Source organism: Ambystoma mexicanum, chromosome 8 (genome assembly GCF_040938575.1).
Source record: "Ambystoma mexicanum isolate Mex_15411 chromosome 8, UKY_AmexF1_1, whole genome shotgun sequence".
Lineage (NCBI taxonomy): Eukaryota > Metazoa > Chordata > Amphibia > Caudata > Ambystomatidae > Ambystoma > Ambystoma mexicanum.
In genome coordinates, this window is record NC_090929.1 from 1,438,416,039 (window position 1) to 1,438,436,326 (window position 20,288).

Genomic DNA, 20,288 nt, shown 5'->3' on the forward strand with positions numbered 1-20,288 from the left:
TCCCTCTTTTCTACTCTTTGTTTATTAAATGACTGTTGTCACCTTTCTGCTGATTCTGCCTCCTCACATGTAACTTCCACACTTTCCACTACCCTTAACGCATTTTATCCCTCTAGACCATTCCCTCGCGTAAACCTCTCCAGCCATAGCTTACTCCTTTGCTGCATTCTCCTGATTCCACTTCTTACCAAACTGAGCAGCATTGGAAACAGTCATGATCCCTCACTGATCTTAAATACCTTTCACCCCTTCATTCGCTTTTTGACTCTTCTTTAGTTACAGCTACAGAATATGACTCCAATCTCTGATCTTCCTTTTCTTCCCATCTATTTGTGGTTTGCCACTTTTCCTTCTGAGTTCAAACATGCTATTGTTGTTCCCATTGCCATTCTTAAAACGCCTTCTTTCTTCTTAAGTACTTGAGCAGGTTGCCTACACCCACATGTCTACTTATCTAGGTCACCATTCTCTTTTACCTGTTTATCCGTCTAGTTTTCTTCCATTTAATTCTGCTGAAACTGTGCAGCTATGTGTTGCTAATTCCTTGCCCTTTGTACATCACTTTAAACTTTCCTCAATTCTTGCACTTCTCAATCTTTTTTCAGCTGTTGACACTGTTGATGTTTCTATTCTTCTGTTCTCTTTCACTTCCTTAGGGCTTCCTTGTTCTTCAATTGTTTCATTCATATCTTTCCAAATATAGTTATTCTATCTCCTGGGTTTGCCAGCAATCTTGTGGCTCTCCCCTCCAGTTTAGATTTCCTCAACAATTAGTTCTGGGTCCCCTTCTTTTCTCGCTTTACATTCTTCTTTGGCTGTTATTATTTCTCCTTTTGCTCTTTCATACCAATGTTATGCTGATGATTCCCGGATTGTTTTCTCATTCTCTTCCTTTCCTGACTCTATCCTTTCTGTTTACCTGCTTGCCCCCCAGTCTTGGATAACCACCCATTGCCGCCATCTCAGCTCCACTAAGACTGAAGTCTTATTATTTCCTACTTCTACTATTTCTCCTCTGTCATTTCTTTCCTCCCCACACTCTCGGTTTCCTATTTCTTCGACTGCGCATAATCCGGTGTTGCTTTTTATTCTACCCTTTCCTTTTCTTAGCACATCTGAAATCCCGATTGTTACTGTTGTTTCTATCTCTATAATATTCACAATGCTCGTCTATTCCTCCCATTTCAAGCGGCTAAACATCTAGTTTTCGCTTTGATTTGTTCCCCTCTTGATTACTGTTCTTTCTTCCGTTCGGACTTGCTGCCAACCAACTGCCCCCCTCCTTTCTGCCTATTGCTCCTCTATTGATGTTCTTCACTCTCTTTCCCCTCATGATCCTATTGAAATGTCACTCTTGTCTCTCGCTCGGCCGCTGTGTGAGTCTCACCTTCTGTGACACTTTCTCTGTATTTCTTCTTTAAGTGTATTCATGGCTTGGAACGGCCCATTGCAGTGTCCTTTCAATGACACCTGGCCAAGGGACACTTCATGGGGCATATTACTCTCAAAAAACAATAACTGAGAGCAGTGAAATTAGAAATGAGAGGATACTTGAAATGTTCATTGGGTGAGTGATTGAGTGAGCGTGTGAGGGAAAACCTGTATATATAGCACCCACTGCCCTAAAGGGTACATTTGTCTCTGGGTACTGATGTTCCCAAATGACTCAAATCATTCAAGTTGCAATTCCATAAAGAGGTCTTGCTCAGTAAAACATCTACCAGCAAGGGAGGACAGTTGAATGTTGGAGACTCCTAGAGTGGGAGGTTATCAACCTGAAGTTCTCTTCTCGGCAGTCTGGTCGCTATCTTCTCATTTCGACAGGCAGCAGCTAAACCTAATGAAGGCTTCCCGTCAAACACACTGTCCGAAAGGGGATCCAGTCTTATACTGCCGCCAGTGAAGGCAGCATCATGTAGCTGAGGTTTGGTCTCTTTTTGTCCATCCGCATAGCAGTCAGACAGCTGCATTCTGTGTTCCTCGAAGTCCGTTTCATAGATACTGGATTAACCAGCATATCAAGCATCTGCATTGTACAGCCGCCATTGCTAGATGTGCCAACCAACTGGAGTCTGTATATTTAATATTATAAGCATGATTTTTTAGTCTGAACCAAACAACCATTAACAACTGCATTCACCTGGGGTTTGAGAGAACCACCAGCATATAGCAAAGCTCCCACATTTCTTTGCCATGTTTATTTCCTGGAAACACGTAATTAAACAGAGAGGACAATCAGATGACCGCAGAAAGTCCCTGTTTTCTTGCCCCGCGAAATGGATTTTGATTTGATCACCATTTCGCTCTAGGTATCTTTGCTGCATACATGTTTGGACCACGTCATGTCAGACACCTGTTTATAAAACCCACGTAACAGGCTGAGAATTTAAGTCACATTTGAATGTCACAGACATAGGAATTAGAAAATATCTTCCATTAGTTCAACACATAAAATTGAAATCATTACATACACGTTCATGAGCAATGAAAACGGAAATCACAACTCGCCAGCATCATCTAAGCTATTTATACCTTAGAAATCTGCTGCGGAGAGATATACGCATTGCATTTCTTGTTAGATGAGCAGTGGTTTTCAATCTGTGGAGGTCTGTGTGGTCAGGCAGTGTTAATCCCAGAACCAATTAAACCATCCTATTGCTGTTTCTGGGTAACTTCACTGATATTTTATTTATTTTTGCATTTCTTTACAGCGCACATAACCCAGAGGTATTTTAGGCACTAATTTCATTGTGCAAGGCTAGGCTATTTATAAAGCTTGTTTTTTGTTTACAAAGACCCCGCGTTGCCACAGAGCTCTCGTCCCATCCCAATGGAAGACTGACATTGCTGTCAGTGGAGGCTAATTGCTTTCAATTCATGGATCTGAGGCCACATGCTTTTGATACACCGAGCATCTGCACCCCTCCTGTGAGAATTTGGCATACCCCTCAACAGTCATTCAAATGTCAGGCCACTCTTTCACTGCCATGCTTAATGCATTTGAATGGAATGTTTATTCTGGCCGCACTCTTTCATTGTTAAAAAGCCAAGTCAACTTTGAAAAAAGGATAGTGCCTTTATGGGAACTCTCCTTGGAAAAGCTCAGTAGATGGGCCTGAATACGATATCATCTGTGTGCATTTTCTGTCACTTCTATTCATATAATCAATCAAATCAAATCAATCAATCAATAAATTATTCATCATTCTTTATACATGCATTATCAATCATTCTGCATTGCTTATTTGGATGAGGGTCCTTGCCTGTTTATCAAGTCTTCATTCATGTTTTCCCTGCAATCCAGGACATCCTACGACAAATGTGCATTTCATGCATCCCGCCGTCGGATTGCAGTGGGCAGAAAAACACATGTTGAGAGTAAGCTAGAGGCGTAGCCAGGATTGTCTAAAAAGTGGGGCCTGAAGCTAAGGTAGTCAGGCCCACCGCAGTGACATTAACAGCTGTAAATGCCCACACAGCGCTGCTGAGTGGGCATTTACAGATTTTGGGTGGGCCTTGCCTGCTCAGGCCCTACCCTGTCTACGCCTCTGAGTATTGAGCATATCGATACGTGACTCCGTGCGCCAGCTTCTATTAGCTCTTGCAGGATAGGACGGCAGCAATGGCACACGTATAGTGACTATGCTCAGTGTCACAAACAAGAATTGCAAAAGGTTAAGAGTGTGTTCCTCATTCGCTCTCAAGATTGGCTGGATATTAAAGTTATTATCAAAAGCACATGTTTTTGCCCGATTGTGTTGAATAGTGCTATTGAAGTTGTGTGCACCAACACGTGTTTCATCAGAGACGGTCGTTGTCAAGGATGTTAGACTATAAGGTGTTCATTCCAGTGTATCTGTTTGACTCAGGTAGGCATAGCTCTCTATTAATAGAGAGCTGGCTGGTTTCCATCTGTCCTTGTTAGTGCGTGTGCTTAATATGCACTTGTCAGGGGATAGAAAGCAAAAAAAAAAAAAAAAATATGCACTTGTCAGCTGATATTTTCCTTGGAATGCATAGCCAAACATGGCATTATATATTGTCAGTAAAAGGAAGGATTATGCAATGTTGCCTTGTGTAAGAAGCATGTGTCTATAATGTACCCATTGTAAACACAATGGAGCTCATTTTGCTCCTAGCATAGTGTGAAAGGCATGCAGAAAATAAAATGTATAGACATGTATTTTACGTCACAGCATGTTTTCCTTCATTTGTATGGGGGAGAGGAAGGGATGATCCAACTTCCTCTCTGCCATGCAAATACGCCACGCATCTGAGCCAGCATGTATGTGCATGGTGGTGCACATGTTGTGGATTCCCATGAAGCAAAAAGCAGGTGGACCGTAGGAATCCATTGCAAACGCTGCCTGTCAAGCGCACATTGCAAACAGCATTTACTCATTTTGCATGGCGGTGTGCAAAAGGGTGGCATATAAGCATGCATGTCTCCTTTTTGCTCTTTATTTTTGCACTCCACTGTGCAAATTACGAAAATTACAAAGAGTGGATCTGACGACCCAAAAGTGTTAACATAGCGTGTGCAATTATTAAGATTTGCATGGTGGAGTGCACATAAAAAGAGCAAAAAGGTGGCGAGCATGTTTTTAAGTCAACCGTTTGCTCTCTGCCATGCAAATTGCGTAAATGCTGTTTGCCATGTACGCATGGGCTGCAGTGTTTACAATGTATTCCTATTGCTGCCTGGTTTTTGCTGGTGTAAAATGCAGGTAGACTCTATAGGAATTTGCACGAGCATGAAAAAACATGCTGGCGCAAATGCATGGAGTTTTTGAATGGCGGAGAGGAACTGGGAGGCGGAATAGTAACTTACGATCTGCCCCCCCCTCTCTGACATACAAATGAATGAAAATATGGTGAGTCATGAAATGCTCCCTTAAAACTTTTCCGTGTGTATATTACGCATGTCACACTATGCATGGAGCTAAATCAGCTCCATTGGATTTTTCAAGTTAAAGCAAGTCACTATGTCAGTGACATGTAACTTTGAGAACTACATGACAGCCGGCAGTGTCTTAATTTCTGGGAGAAACCGTGAAAAGGCATACAGAGCAAGTACCTCAGGGACAAGGGGATGCACATGCAAATTGTTTGTTGTATCCAGGTTTGCTGATTAAATGGCATGCGCTTCACTTTTGTATTGGACCTGCAAGTAGGAATATGAGGCTCATTTTGCAAGCCTGATGCAGTAAAGCGAGTGTAAAAACAAGGTTTAAAAGGATTGCGCCAGGATTTACACTCATTGTACGGCTCCGCCAACAACTTTTCCAGGCGCGGTGGAAGACTGGAGGGGAAACCCATTTGCTCCTCCACTTTCCTGTCAAACCACTCAATTTTACACTAGCAAGTGTTTTCATGCTGCCTTAAAACTGATGAATGCCATAATCCATTGTAAATACCATCTACAAAACATACTTTTCGGGCAGCTTTGACATTTTACAGTAAACGTAGATTAGAAGAGAAGAGAAAAGGCGATTGCACCTGCTTGTACTCTTTCATGCGGCACTTTGATTTGTGAAAGTTGAAAATTGCAGGCAGGTGAAACTAACAGCATGTAAATGCCAACGTAGGTGGGCTTGCATGCAATTATCATTTTTTATAAACATGAGCCATATATTTGCAACTGTAAGCAACTCCTCATTCCGTCATTAATGTGAACAACAAACTGCACAGGGGGCTCTGGGCCCGTGCAATGATTTATTGCAACATAGAGCACGTGACATTTTATCATCCATCACCTTGACAAAGTTGTCAGAAATGCTGCCCTCTGCTGGTGGCCTGGAAGCGACTATGACCTTACCGTAGAAATGGGGAAAGGCACGTGGACAACATAAAGCGTATGCGCTCGTGCAGAATCAATGACATAAGGAAGAAGTCACATTTTAATGTTACTTTCTTATGTTTTTATCTTCAGGGAGTTAAACGGCAACAACATCACAAGAATCAATAAGAATGACTTCTCCGGGCTCAAGCAGCTGCGAGTTTTGTAAGTAATTATTTTACTATATTTTGATGCATGTCTTTGTAAATCGTTGGAAGTTACTGAAAGTGACCTGCAATAAATATTTATAGAAACCTACATTTATTTCACATGAAAGAAACTTTGGGTAAAGAATGGGTATGCTACCTCTAAATACCAAACAATTTATTAAAGCTCCGGTTTCTGCAAACCTCTCCTTGCATGACTCCATTTTACTTTAGTAATCCACAATCTTATCACTCTGTGGTCCTGATTTCTAGATCAGCCCTTGTGCAATATGCAATGTTTCTCATTGGACGTACAGGGCCTAATTTACTAAGATTGACACTGGAATGGCGGAATTACTGCCCCATTCCAAGGTTGGCGGGGCCGTAATTCCCCATTCACAATTGGCCCTTCCCCATTCCCATTTGAGCCCCCATAGGGCTCAATGGGAATGGGGAAGGCGGCAATTACGGTACACCAAATTGCGTTACGGTAATTGCCTCCAAGGTCCCTTTGTGGGTCCCGTCCTTAAAGGCTGGTAAAACCAGCCGTTAAGGTAGGGACCCGCAAAGGGACCTTGTAGTAGGGCGGTAAGGGATTAATGGCACCGGTGCCCTTACCAGTGCCGGTAATCCCTTACCGCCATCCGTGTAATGAGGCCCAATGTACCTTTACAATTTACATGAGCAAGAGGTGGACCAGCGCTAAACAGCTGAGCGCCAAACAGGACGCACGTGGAGTGGGGAAAGTGCAAGGCGTGTGGATTCTGGACTCAGAAGGATGGGGGTTGGCGAAAAGGGGGAGGGTTACTCAGACCACTGGTGGCAAGAAGACAGATTGGCGAAACCACCTTAGGGGAGACTGAAGTGACTGGGAGGGAATGGTGCTTACTGGCAGATTCTGCCTGCGTTCTAGGCCACATGACTGGCTGGCGCCCCTCCCGTGGGTGTTAATAAACAAGAACACAATTCTCTCAAATGCGCACAACAGTAAATCTGGAGAGGGCTTGTATATTCTATTTGTAATGACTGTATCTTCACATGATCTTGAGCTAATTCCTTTTGTTTGTAAAGATTTCAGAGTGTTTCTGGGCATCTCAAAAGTGGCTCAAAACAGGCCCCACCGCACATATTCACAAAGAGCCGTGATCTAACTCTGAGATGCTCTTGATATGTTCGGGTGAGGGGCAAGGGTCCCCACCAATTTTTCACACTTTTCATAAAACGTCAAGCAAAAAAAGAAAGTTTTTAGTTCCAGCCTTTCTCCTGTTCCCAGTTGTCTGTAGATTTTACTATTGTGAATTCTCATTTTAAATTTAAAACTTCTTTCACACACTGCTCAGTTCTTCTTTTCTCTGTGGGTCATTGGCCACATGCGTGCACTCACCTTCAAGTCAAGTGGCCATATTGGATCGCCCCTGAGCCTCTTTCCTCTTTCACTTTCTTCTGTTCTGGTTTCATGTACTTTCCCTCGATCTCCTTCCAAGGGAAGAGCTGGTCTTTGGCCACCCCCCGTCCCCCGCACCCTCCCCAATCCCCCAGTCTCACCACCCCCGCAGTCCCCCTCCCAAAAACTCAAAACGAGTTAAAAAGATGCTTGATGGCTCAAAGGTAAACAGCCTGTAGACTGAGCTGGTGCTGGGCGCCATCATCTTATAAACATTGCTAGCAACTTACATTCAATTCACAGCCTAATGTTGAGCCAATGAGCTACTCCATTAAAGCTGAACGCCTGGGAAACAGGCACGACACCAAGTTAGCAGGGTCAGCCTGTCACGTACCATTTACTTGAGAATGCTGTGCAAATTCGTCCTAAGTGGATCGGGACACATTGCTTGAGAATGACCTCAATGGTTGACAGTGATTCTTTCATTAAGTGATTGATCTTTGGGCAGACAAAACAATACACCATAGAATAGGTTTCTTTTTAAATCAATTGAGTGCCAATGAGGAGGTGATAAAATGGATACATAGTCTACCCATAAGCGCATATATATATATATATAGAGGAAATGGCGAACCACACTCCCGCAGGCCAGGCGTAGTGCCACACTCCAGAAATCCAGGAATCCGGAAAAAACACAAAAAGACACCGTGTATAAAATACAGGTGATTTTAATGTTTATAGAATAAAAATAGTATTACAAAAATAAAATGCAACACATATGCAGCAACATAGAGACAGACAGAAGCAGGACACCATGGTGCGCAGCCTGCAGACAACGCGTTTCGCGCTACACTGATCGCTTGATCAATTTATATTAAATTGGATTCTAAAGAAATGATTGGATATGGCACTGAAAGGCACAAACAATCATTTGGAGGAGGAAGGGTAGCTCAGGGGCAACAAAGGTTCAAATCCTGATCTCGCTCTTAAAAACCACTCACTGGTATTAAAGCACGTTATGAATGAACAATACATACATAAAATAAATATCTGTCCGACCCTTAGTACAATAAAGACTACCACTACAAGGAAAGGGCAAAAGAGGATGCTAATTCAGACAATTACAAGATTAAAGTGGCAATGCTATTAGCAGGTGCTAAATTATTTAATTCATAAGTATATTACTGTGATACATTATTCTCAAAACCTTTATGAAAACATCTGTGATGGATTTGCCCCATCATCCCAGCATTTTCCCTCCAAGGAAATACGTGCAATGGAGTTGCCCCAGCATCCCAATATTTGCCACCTTAAGGAGACAACTGTGATGGATTTCCCCAATATGCCAGCAATTGCCCAAATCACAGCATACATGTGATGGCTGTTCCTCAACATGTGCAAACATGGAATATACATTAAGCATAGACACAATGGGCACAATAGACATAATAGAAAGACTTCGGACCACCATGGTGAACAGAAGTCCCTTTATTATGTATTTGGCAAATATATTAGTGTGCAAAACATCGTTTGCACATGTGCTTCAGATTGAAAGGTGTTTACTGGGCATTTGGGCTTTATTTAAGCACTCTGTCACAGATTGTTCTGATATGGTGACATCATCATCTGAAATGGGACTGTGATGCAAATACATAAATAAAGCCCATATAAACAATAAATATATGTCTACACTGAACAATGTGTGGAAGTAAGGGCTTGCACACTATAGACATAGTGAACATAAGTCTTTCTACTATGCTTATGCTTAATGTAATATTGAGCAAACCCTCTGCATTATTCCAAAGTCTCCATTGACTGTTTTTATTTTACAGAAATACTTAAGAAAATATTGAAAAATACATCACTTGCCATTCCCATCTCCTATCATAAATACCTGATGAATTGTGTGAAATCTGAACATCATTCTTTTAAGCGCACCTTGTGGATCTCATCCCATGAGTGCCAGACCCTTCTCCAACCTATAGGGAACCAAGAATGAGCATAACACATGCCTACGTTCAGTGAAACCTTGACTAGAACTACTTTTGATCTGTTGTAGTATCACTCATTATGCTTGAAATCTATTCCTGCTTCTTTAGACACATTCCCAAACTCACAGGGCCTCATTATGAGTCTGGCGGTAGCCGTGCCGGTAAAAACGGCATGGCTGTCGCCGGAGAATTTTTTTTTCCGGCGCCCGGCAATGGGCACTTACCGGGGCATTATGGCCCCGGTGGTCCCGGGAATTGCCCATTGCCGGGTGCCGAAAAATATTTCTCCCCATTCTCATTCGAATCCCATTAGACTCAATGGGAATGGGGAGGACGGATGCACCGGCACCATTAATGAATGGTGCCGGTGCATCCGCCAAGGTCTGTGAGCAGGTGCTGTTCCGCCCGCCAGATCAAACCTGGCGGGCGTAAAGGCACCCGCTCGCAGACCTCGTAGTTTGCCGGTCCGTTAACAACGGTGCCGGTAGTGCCGGTAGCTTACCGGCACCGTTGTTACCGGGCCGCCAACCTTGTAAAGAGGCCCATAGACTTAACTCCCCAAAGGCACCTTTGTATGGCACCGGTTGGCCTGGAACTTTAATAAGAAGCTCCTGGCAGCGGTTTACATCAAGCTAGTAACCAGAATATTGTACGTTTACACGCATGAGGTGAATTGCTCTCAGCTAATCCGAACCACGTATTGGCAAGTTTAGCTCGTGGTTACCATTTCCTGTTCTGCTCCTGTATGCCCAGTAAGTAAGTGACACATAAGGCGGGCACAGACAGACTGTGGACACATCTCTTAGGACTTCTCCTGGCATATTGTATAATAGACACCCAAGCAGGGAAACCTTCTCCCATCTAAGCATGAAATAGTAATGGGTGTTATTACTCAACAGAGTTGCATTCCATGCATTAACCTTCAAAGGATAAAGAGCTGGTTTAGCAATACCTGGCTGTAGACTGTGCCCGGATCTCTGCAGCGAGGCCCTGAGCTTGTCGGGCGGTCTTCTAGTCTTCCCGTGCTGCAGCCTGCCCTTCAGTGTGGCGTTTGGAATCAGCTAGGCCTTGATTTTAAGATATAATGAGGTTGCACATGCTGAAAATACTGAACATCTTGGATTTTGTCTGAAGATTTTATTTAATAATGAGGCCGACAGATTTTGTTCAGGTTTCCAGACAACATGATAGACCAGTGGTAAGTGTAACAATTACTGCTGCTTTAAAGAAAGCAGTGATGTCCACTTTTCAAGCTTCATTTCTTTGTATTTTATGTGTGTGTGTCATAGTTTAAAACACATCTTTCACACAGGAGAGTGAAAAAAACATTTAAACCATTAAGAACAATTACAAACAAACAGTATATCACCGTTCTAATTCATAATTTTTTCAATAAGACATATCTAAAAATAATCTTTACATTTCATCAATTTTTTTAAACGTCCCATAATATCCAAAACAACATAAGTTTGTGCATCTCAGTAAACAATAACGCAGTTCATAACATTAAAAAAACATTAAATCATCAGAAATACTCTCAATACAATCACACATTTCATCATTAAAAAAACATTACATCAGGAATACTCTCAGTACAATCACACATTTCATAATTTTTTTAAATAACATATTTTATTGATTTTAGAAAAATAAACAATACTAAATCAATACATTCTATACATACAGGCATACAAACATTCTCAATGCGCGGCTCGTACATTTGCGTTTTTGTGGGCACTTCTGTATGATTCAGTCTGTTGGTTTCCGCTATGCACATAAATCAGGTGAATCACAGCTGTCCAGCAGGTATTATGCGCATTTGCATGGCAGCTCTAGTTGCCTTACCATTTTTGCCAGATCTTACGCCCTTTCCCAGGGCATCCTCTGGTGGTGTATAGTCTTGTTCCATTGTTATACACATATCTACATCTGTTATCCATTGTTCATATTGTGGGGGGGAGCTTGTGCCCCACAGCTGGGCCAGATTCCTTTTTGTGAGGCCTGTGGTCATTGCGAGCATAAGTTTTTCAAAGCGGGATATCTCTATGTCATCGTCTATTCCCAATATTAGCAGTTTGGTGTCCATTGGTATCACTCGGCCTATGACCTTTGATCGTCTGTCACAGCATTTCTGCCAAAAGTTCTGAATTTGTGGGCATTCCCATAGGTGGTGGAAAAAGGTTCCCCTCTCTTGAGAACATCTTAGACATTTAGGGTCTGTTGCCCTCCCCCATTGGTGTAGGGCCTCTCTTGCATAATATATCCTGTGAAAAATTTTAAGCTGAATCAGTCTGGCTGTTTCTCTAGGGTACATGAGGGCTGTGGTCCAGTCCTCTGGTTGTAGTGGCCCCACATCCCTTTCCCACTTTGCGTTTAGGTCCGTGAGTTCCGTTGTAGCAAATGAGGCGATTGCATTGTACATTGTGGAGGTTATTTTGTTATCTATATGTTCTATCACGATGTTCCTTTGAATCGGTGTCCACTCTGGCATATTGGGGAAGTCTATCGCGCATGTGGTGAGTGCATGTAGCATCTGACTGTTGTGGAAGTGTTCTGTGGAGGGTTGCTTAAATATATCCCTTAGAGTCTGAAAATATACTATTTTACCATCTTGTATCACGTCTTCTAGCCTTATTATCCCAGCTGCTTCCCAGTTTACCCATTTTGGAAGTTTGCTGAGCTCTGGTAAATGCCTATTTTGCCATAGGGGCTGGACCGGCGTGACTTTCCCCTACCAGCCTAGATGTTTGTGTGCGTCTCTCCATATCTGTGTCCTGTGGGATATTATTGTGGTAGGGGTCGGTCGTGTTATGTTTTGGTAGAGACTGTCCAAAGGGGAGGGCCCCTGTCCCGACTGCATGTCCACTTTAATGTGCGGTAATTCAGGGTTGTTATGTAGGATGTTGTTTACTATTGCAATCTGGACTGCCAGCAATATGTTTGAAGGTGGCGGAGTCCAATACCTCCCTCCCATACGGAGCGTTGTAGGGTGTTCAGGGCAATTCGGGGGTGTCCTCCTCCCCACAGCAATTTTCTAAGTATTCCGTCTATTTTATGGAATTCTGTTTTAGGTATATATAGTGGTGCATTTTGCAGGATGTATAGGAATCGCGGGAGCGCTAGCATCTTAAACAGTACCGCTCTCCCCAGTAGAGGGGAAGAGTCATCCAGTGTTTCACATCGTTTGCAAATCTATCTCTGATTGGGTATAGTTTTCTGGGTACATATTGTTTAAGATCGGTCGTGATCTGTACTCCAAGATACCGGAATTGATTGTTTAACACTCAGTATGGGCAGTTGTTTAGAGCTGTTGTATTGACCTTTTTAATGGGGAATAGTATGGATTTATTATAGTTTACCCGTAGTCCACGAAAGGCTCCGTATCTGTTTAATATGTGTGTGACAATGGGACATGGTTCTGACAGATCACTTAAGTAAATCAATAGATCATCAGCATATAGTGAAACCCTGTCTTCCCAGTCGTGGGCCCAGTGGAATCCCTTCCATGATTGCATATCTCTCAGCATTATTGCGAGGGGTTCAATTACCAATGCGAATAACATTACAGAAAGGGGGCAGCCCTGTCTAGTTCCTTTGCCCAGATTGATACTGCGTGAGGGCCATCCATTTACCCTGATCTCGGCTGTTGGGGCGTTGTATAAGAGTTTGGCCTAGCACATGAATTGGTCGCTGAATCCCATTCTACCTATTATGGTCCATGGGGCCTCCCAATGGACCAAATCAAATGCTTTCTCAAAGTCAATAGTGAGGAGTGCCAGTGATTCTTGTAATGCTGGTGCCTTTTCAATGGCGATGTGGAGCCTGTGAATGTTCATTCGTGTGGACCTCTGTGGCACAAATCCACATTGGTCTGGGTGGATGAGAGAGGTTATTACTGTCTGTAATCTGTTAGCTAGTATTTTCGCCAGTATTTTGGCCTCTATGTTTATGAATGAGATCGGCCTGTAGGAGCTACATGCATCTGGTGGTTTGCCTTCCTTGTGTCTCACCACTATGCTGGCCTTTCTTAGGTCCGGCGGGAAAATTCCTTTTTCCATAGAGTGCAGGAGCATTTTGAGCATGAGAGGTGCTATTTCACCACTACCAATCTTTTTCCACGTTTCCACCGGGAAGCCATTGGGTTGGGATAGAGATGCTGTCAGTTCTTCTTCTGTGAATTCTGTTTCTAGGTTCGTTCTTTGTGTGTCATTTAAGGACGGAATGATGACTGTGTCCAATATGCTGGGATCTGTTGGGGTCGTCGGAGCAGCGTATAGTGCCTCGTAATATGTTGCAAAGCATTCTGCAATGCCTGGGTCGGTTGAGATCCGTTCTGCATTTGCGGTGTTTCTGCAGCGAACTTGGAGGTGTCTCTCCTCTCTCTTCTCCAACCATGCCAACATCTTTCTGGCTTTGTCTCCAGTCTCGTATAGTCTAGCGTGCATAGTTCTGTGCGCCTGCTTCGCACAGGACAGTGTGATGTTGTGTAGTTTCTTCAGTGCCAACTGTAGGGCTCTATTGTCTTCAGTTGCACCCGTGCCTCTGCATTTTGCACCTTGGGTTCCGCTTCTTCGACCTCCTTACTATGCGCTTTTTACTGTGTGCTGCTGTCCAACTTAGTATCTCACCTCTAAAAGTTGCCTTATATGCTTCCCATATTGTCCCTTCATCATTTATCGAGTTCTGGTTTAACTCAAAGTATGAAGATGTGGCTTCCTGTCTTTTCTCTTCCAGTTCTGGAAATCCTAAGTAGTAGGCGTTTAGTCGCCAAGTTGGCAGGGGCTGGGGTCTTTCTGTTTCAAGTAGTATCATTAGCGGGGAGTGATCTGATATCCCTCAGGGGTGCGGAGTTGCTTCCGTTACCTTATGTAATCTAGAGAAATAAGTAATCTACCCTAGATAGTGATGTGTGTGCTCCTGAGTGGAACGAATATTGTCTCTCCGTCGGATGAAGATCTCTCCATGCATCCCTCAGCCCCAGTGCTGCTGCGAAGGTGGCGGGTTTGGTTGGTATTGCTGGGTTTCTTCCCCTTATGTGTGTGCGGTCTTCGTTGACATTCATTACTTCACTGAAGTCTCCACCTATTATCAGGGTATCTGCTGTGTTGTTGGCTATTATTGGTGTGATGTGATCCAGTAGAGCGGTCATGAGCGCTGGGGTGAGTAGACCGTTAATATGGTGATGGTTTGATTCCACAGTGTGCCTCTTATGAAGACAAACCTTCCCCCAGTGTCCTGGGTTATGTTATATATTTTGGTAGGGATTTTCTTGTCAATCAGTATTAGAACTCCTCTCGAGCCCATGGAGAAGCCTGCATGTATTGCTGTGTGGTATTTGGTTCTCTGGAAGAGTTGGCACATTGTGCCTGCCAGATGCGTTTCGGTGAGGAGTACTATGTCTGGGTTGTGCCTGTTTAGGTATTGTGTCACCAACCTTCTCTTAATGCTGTTTCCCAGGCCATTCACGTTCCATGTTATGAGACAGAGTTTTTTTGTGTTAGGCCAGGTTGAATTTATTGCTCGTCTTGTGAGGCTCTATGTGTAGGCGGCCACAGCTTCCATAGGAGGTATGTTGTATTGTTTTGATCTGGATTGTCCTGGTGTCTTCTATGTTCAGTATGAGCGGTCGAGCCGTGCATGCCTTACTACTAACAAAGAACATGTTCAAAACCCAACTCCCCCTCCCCATAATCCATCCCTAACTCAAGCATCTGTCGCCCATTCAACTAAACTTTTTAACAGATAGTCAAACGATAAGTGTCTCTTGTCACCGTTGCATTAGAGATACTATGGTGGGCACTTGTGAACTTGTATTCCTTGCTGCCTTGTGATCAAGGGGGGATGTGATGTGGTGTGTAGTGGCGTGGGCCGCCAGCCATCTTGTGAGGTGAATTCCTTTGTTTCCGGTATGTCTTCCAGGCGGGCTCTCGATCGTTCACACAAGATAAGCATATTTATTTGTCTGTTTGTTGTTTGCGGTTATTCATCGCCTATTTGTGGCATTGCCTCTATTTCTTGCTGTGGTGGGTCATCTGGTGGTCTGTTTGGTCAAGGTCTATTTCTTCAGTTTTTTTGCCGTCTCCATGGGCCCCAGTCTCCTTCTAGATTACATTCTGCCCAGTTCCATGCCTCTTTAGGAACCGTGAAGTGCACCGTCGTGCCCTTGTGGTAGATTTTCATCTATGCTGGGAATAGTAGGCCATATTTCACGTTCAGCACCTGGAGATGTTTCTTAAGAGGATCAATTGATTGTCTCGCTTTTTGTACTTCTTTAGTGAAGTCGGGAAAAAAGGCTATCTTGGAGCCGTTGTGTGTTATGGCACATTTTGTCCTGGCGATTTGGAGCACCGCATCTCGGTCTCTATAATTTAAGATCTTAGCTATCACTGTCCGTGGTTGTGCTCCAGGGAGCGGTCTGCCAGTCAGCATCCGGTGAGCATGCTCAACTGAAAAGAATTTTAATAAGGATTTGGGGGCGAATAAATCGGCAAGCCATTGTTCTAGGAAGAGCTCCATGCTTGCTCAATCCGTTTTTTCAGGCAGGCCGAGGATTCGGATGTTATTTCTTCTCGATCAGCCCTCTCCCTCTTCCACCTGTTCCTCCAATACTTTGATGCGTTCCAGTACTCTGTTCATCTGTTGACCCATACCTCTTAGCTCGTCCTCTGCTACAGATATGCACGTCTCGGCCTCTCCTGTGCGGGACGATAGCTTCTGGAGATCATGACGCATTAGGGAGACCTCTGTACTAATGCTGTCGATTTTAACTTCCATGGAGGCTCGCAAATGTGAGATGGCGTTCATCACGTTTCTAAGGGATATGTCTTCATCAGGGTCTTGTGATTCACAAGGCTTATTTTGGTCCACGAGGGGACCGGGGCGGATGTTGTATGTTGTTCCATTGTGCTCTGGGTACCAGCTTTCTTGGCCTTTTCTTTACCCATTTCAGAAATTGTGCGTTTACCCCTTGTGATCCTCTAGTATGTGGCAGTTAGTGGGGCAGCTCAGAGTGTGAACCTACTTTGCCTTGTATTACTTGTGACCTCGGGGCAGCTCTGTGTTTCAGACGTGCCACACGTCAGTACAGCAGTGTTATTATCTGTTTCTAGTATTTCGTTGCCGTGTGCAGTGTCTCCGTGTTGCTTCAATGTGGGCCTCTGGTTACTGGTTTCTCTCCGCTTCTCCTCGTTTGATCAGTGAGCACTCAGTGTAGACTACCCGTCTAGTTTCAGCCACCTTGAACCTTGGTCTGCCAGCTTGTGCTTGCGTGTATCACTTCAGTGTTCGGTGACTACCCGGATTGGCTGCTATCTCTGCTTTCCGTGGTGTTGATGCAGATTTACCACTTTTTCCCTCCTCTCCTCTCCTTCTTCTCTCTCTGGGAACTCGTACAGTAGGCTGGGGGGCCTCCTCATGCATACATGCCCAGTCCACAGCTAGGGTTAGTGAGTGTATTCACTCGTTCTACAGAGGTATGGCAGTTGCCATCATTTAGTCAGCAGTTCATTTGGTCTCGTGGGGGGGTGTGTTGGGGTATCACTAGGTTCTTAGGCGGGTGTGGCTGAGGTTCAGAGGCTAGGTGCACCTATCTGCCAAGGTATTATCCGGTTGCCACTGTTGCTCTCGTGCCCTTATGAGCTCAGGTGAGTTGTATGTCCTGGTGTGGGGGTGATATAGGGTGCTGCCGCGTGTGGTCACATGGTCATACTGTGCCGTAGGTGAGTGGGCCACCACCTGCTTCACTGGTCTAGTGCCTCCGTCTCTGTTCCCTTATCGGTTCCCGGTGTTGGAGTGAGTCCTCCTACGTAGAGGTTCGGCCCATATCAGGTGCTCATCATCTATTCCTGACCCCCCCACTCCCGCTGTATCCAGCCAGAGCTCCTCGTTTTTGTTTGCGCTGGGTTCAGTAGGGTGCCTGTGGTGTTGGTTCAGTACTCAATTTTGTCTGTAGTCTCAGATCGGGGGTGTCTTCCCTGGATGCTTGATTTACTTGATGATTCTAGCCCCGCATGTGCACCCCCTGGGAGTTATTCGTGGTATCACAAAGTTGCAGATCTGTGTATCCCTGCTTAGGGCCAGATGGTGCCGTCTGGCTGGCTCTAGGTATGGCGGCTCCTTCTTTGTTATTTCAAATTGGTGCCTGTTTCTGCGTTGTTTTTCCTGGTCGCAATTTACGTGTTATCTTGGAGGCTGTGCATTAGCTAGTGTCTGTAGTGTTTTATTTGCAGCTGCACCCCTCGTGCCAGTCTCCGGGTGGGTCACTTATTTGTTATGCCGGCTGTGCCCCCCGGGGTTCGTGGGGCCAGTGGAACCAAGCCAGCACTGCTAGGCAGGCAGGGGGTTCCCTCCTTCCAACTGCTCCACCCGCGGGATCCGATATCTGTTCCCCGCCTCCCTCTCCCCTTACCGCCATGTTGGCTCTCCGAGCCGTCAGGGGACCCGCAGGTCTCCCGTCAGTGCGTCAGGCGATGTGGACGGGCCAGCTGGGCGCTCACCGTTATACGGAGCGCCCGCGATTGTCCTATGTGTCCCACCTCAGGGGACGGAGCTCAGATGGTGCCGTCTGGCTGGCTCTAGTTGGTAGCCATCCAGGCTTGGATTTCGAGATAGATATTGTTTAGAAGTTTGGAGTTGTGGTCATAACTGCCAGTGAGGGTGATGAGGACTTGAGTGTCGCCTGCATAGTTAGTATAGACGACACCCAGGTTGTCCAGGTGGTCAAAGAAAAGCTTTGTAAAGATGTCTTATAAAGTGGGTGGCACGCAGGAACCCTGGGGAACACCACACCATATCGGGGTGGGGTCTGCTGATGCAGAGGGGGAGAATACTCTTGTTGTCCGGTTTGATAGGAAGGATTTAACCCAATCGGATGCATCAGTGGAGAATGCTGCCGCTATGGTAAGGTGTTTGGTGAGAATTTGGTGGTCAACGAGGTTGAAGGCTGCGGAAAGGTCAAGTAGTAGGAGGATTGCTAGCTTGCCTTTGTCCTTTGCCTCGTCCATTTGGATCTTTAGGTCTAGGAGGGCTGTCTCAGTTCCATGTCTGGGTCTGAAACCTGATTGTCTAAGTCCTAGAAAGTTGTTTTCTTCTAAATGTTTATGGATTTGCAGATAGGCCACACGATCCAAAAATTTTAGAAGGAAAGGAACGATGGTGATGGGCCGGTAATTAGTGGGAACATTAGGGTTGAGGTTGTTTTTATTTTAGTAGCGGCATAACCCAAGCTTCCTTGAGGTTGTTGGTTACCTGAATGGAGGAGAAAGAGGAGTTTATCAGAGTGGTGGTGGAGGGGGCTAGGTTTTTTGCACCATCCTTGATGATGGTGGCGAGGCAGGTATCACCTTGGCAGAGGGATGGTTTTAGGCTTTTTATGATATCTTCAACTTCCTTGAGAGAAACCTGAAAAGGGCTGCAGGGGTGAGAAGTTTTGCCTGGGTCAGACTGGGTGAGCTGGGGGCCCATGGTGAGGCTTGCCTTTTTAACTTTGATCTTATTTTGGAGAAGGGTAATTATATCTGCGAGGACTTGCTGAATCCTAGTGCACCATTCTGCATTTTGTTACAGTCTTGCGTGGGTGGTGCAGGGGATTCAAGCTCCTTTAGTATGCCAATTAGTTCCTTTGTACTAGATTTGGCATTCTGGATTCTGGAATCGTATGTGGCTTTCTTGGCAGATAAGATGGCCGCTTTATAAGTTTTGTTGGTAGATTGAGGGTGCTTTACGCCAGGTGGATTCTGCTGCTCTTCTTATGTTTCTAAGACTTTTTAGTTCGGGGGTGAACCACTTATTGAGGTGAGCTAGTGGTTTTGCTTTCCTACTATTGAGAGGGGCTGTGATATCTAGAGCCTATTTAAGAGTATTGTTGTAGAGGTCTAGGAAGTTAAAGGGGTCAAAGTGACTGAATTTAGTCTCATTGAGAATGTTACTAATAAAGGGCTGGAGGCTCTCAATGGTGATATCAGGACAGTTTCTGGATAGCGAAGGGGGTGCTGGTATGGCTTTGGTTGGAGGTGGTCCAGGGATGGAGAACAGGATAAGTTGATGATCTAACCAGGCAACCGGGTCATTTTGGGTGATGGATATGAAGCAATTAAGGTTGGATACCCAGTCTAGCTTTCTGCCTTTGGAGTGGGTGGGTGTTGAGATTCTATGTATAAAACCTAAGTTAGAGATGGTGTTATCAATGGCTCGGGCAAGATGGTCGTTAGGGCCCTGGAGGCCAAGGTTTAGGTCTCCTAGGAGGATGGTTTTAGATCCAAGTTTGGTATTAGTGGAGAGTAGGTCCATGATGTTGTCCTCGAAGGATGGAGAGGGGCCGGGGGGGTGGGCGATAGATAAGATACAATAGTATTGTATGGGAAGTTGTCAGAGTTAATTTCACCTATAGGAGCTCTGCTGAGGGAAAGTTGGTAGGGACATGGATCTGAGGGCTAGGTGTGATTTGGCTATGAAGGCCACTCCACCACCTTTGCCCGAAGTTCTATCCGCTATGATAAAGGCATATCCTTCTGGTAGGGCTAGAGAGAGTGCAGGACCTGCTGCCTGGTGAAGCCAGGTTTCTATAACAGCCAGGAAGTCTAAGTTGTTTGAGGTTATGAGGTCCGCAATCTCTGTGGCATGGGCTACAATGGAGCATGCATTGATGAGGGCACCTTTGATGATAGATGGTGGTGGTGAGGAAGTGGGATTTTTGTGGTGTGCATTAGTGGGGATGTCTGGGTTGTGGGTAGTTGGGGTGTGGTTCTGGAAGAGTGGGTGTGCTGAAATGCTACTGGTGATGAGATTAGGGTTTTTGGACTTAGCAGTGACTTTGAGTTGAGGGAAGCGAGAGCGTAGTCTTTGGTTTTGCGTGTGTACTGCTAATGGGATGAGTGGCGTTGCCCGTGTAGCGAAGCGATGTAGACATTCAATAGGGCTGAGTGAATCAT

General features: G+C 44.8%; 1 protein-coding gene across 1 annotated transcript in view; it reads left to right on the plus strand.

Annotated features, from left to right (window-relative positions):
• SLIT1 (slit guidance ligand 1) overlaps positions 1-20,288 on the plus strand; it is a 1,063,959-nt gene that overhangs the window by 197,981 nt on the left and 845,690 nt on the right. Inside the window, exon 3 of the mRNA XM_069611588.1 lies at positions 5,933-6,004. Coding sequence (XP_069467689.1) covers positions 5,933-6,004 — 72 coding nt within the window. The remainder of the gene's footprint in view (positions 1-5,932; positions 6,005-20,288) is intronic.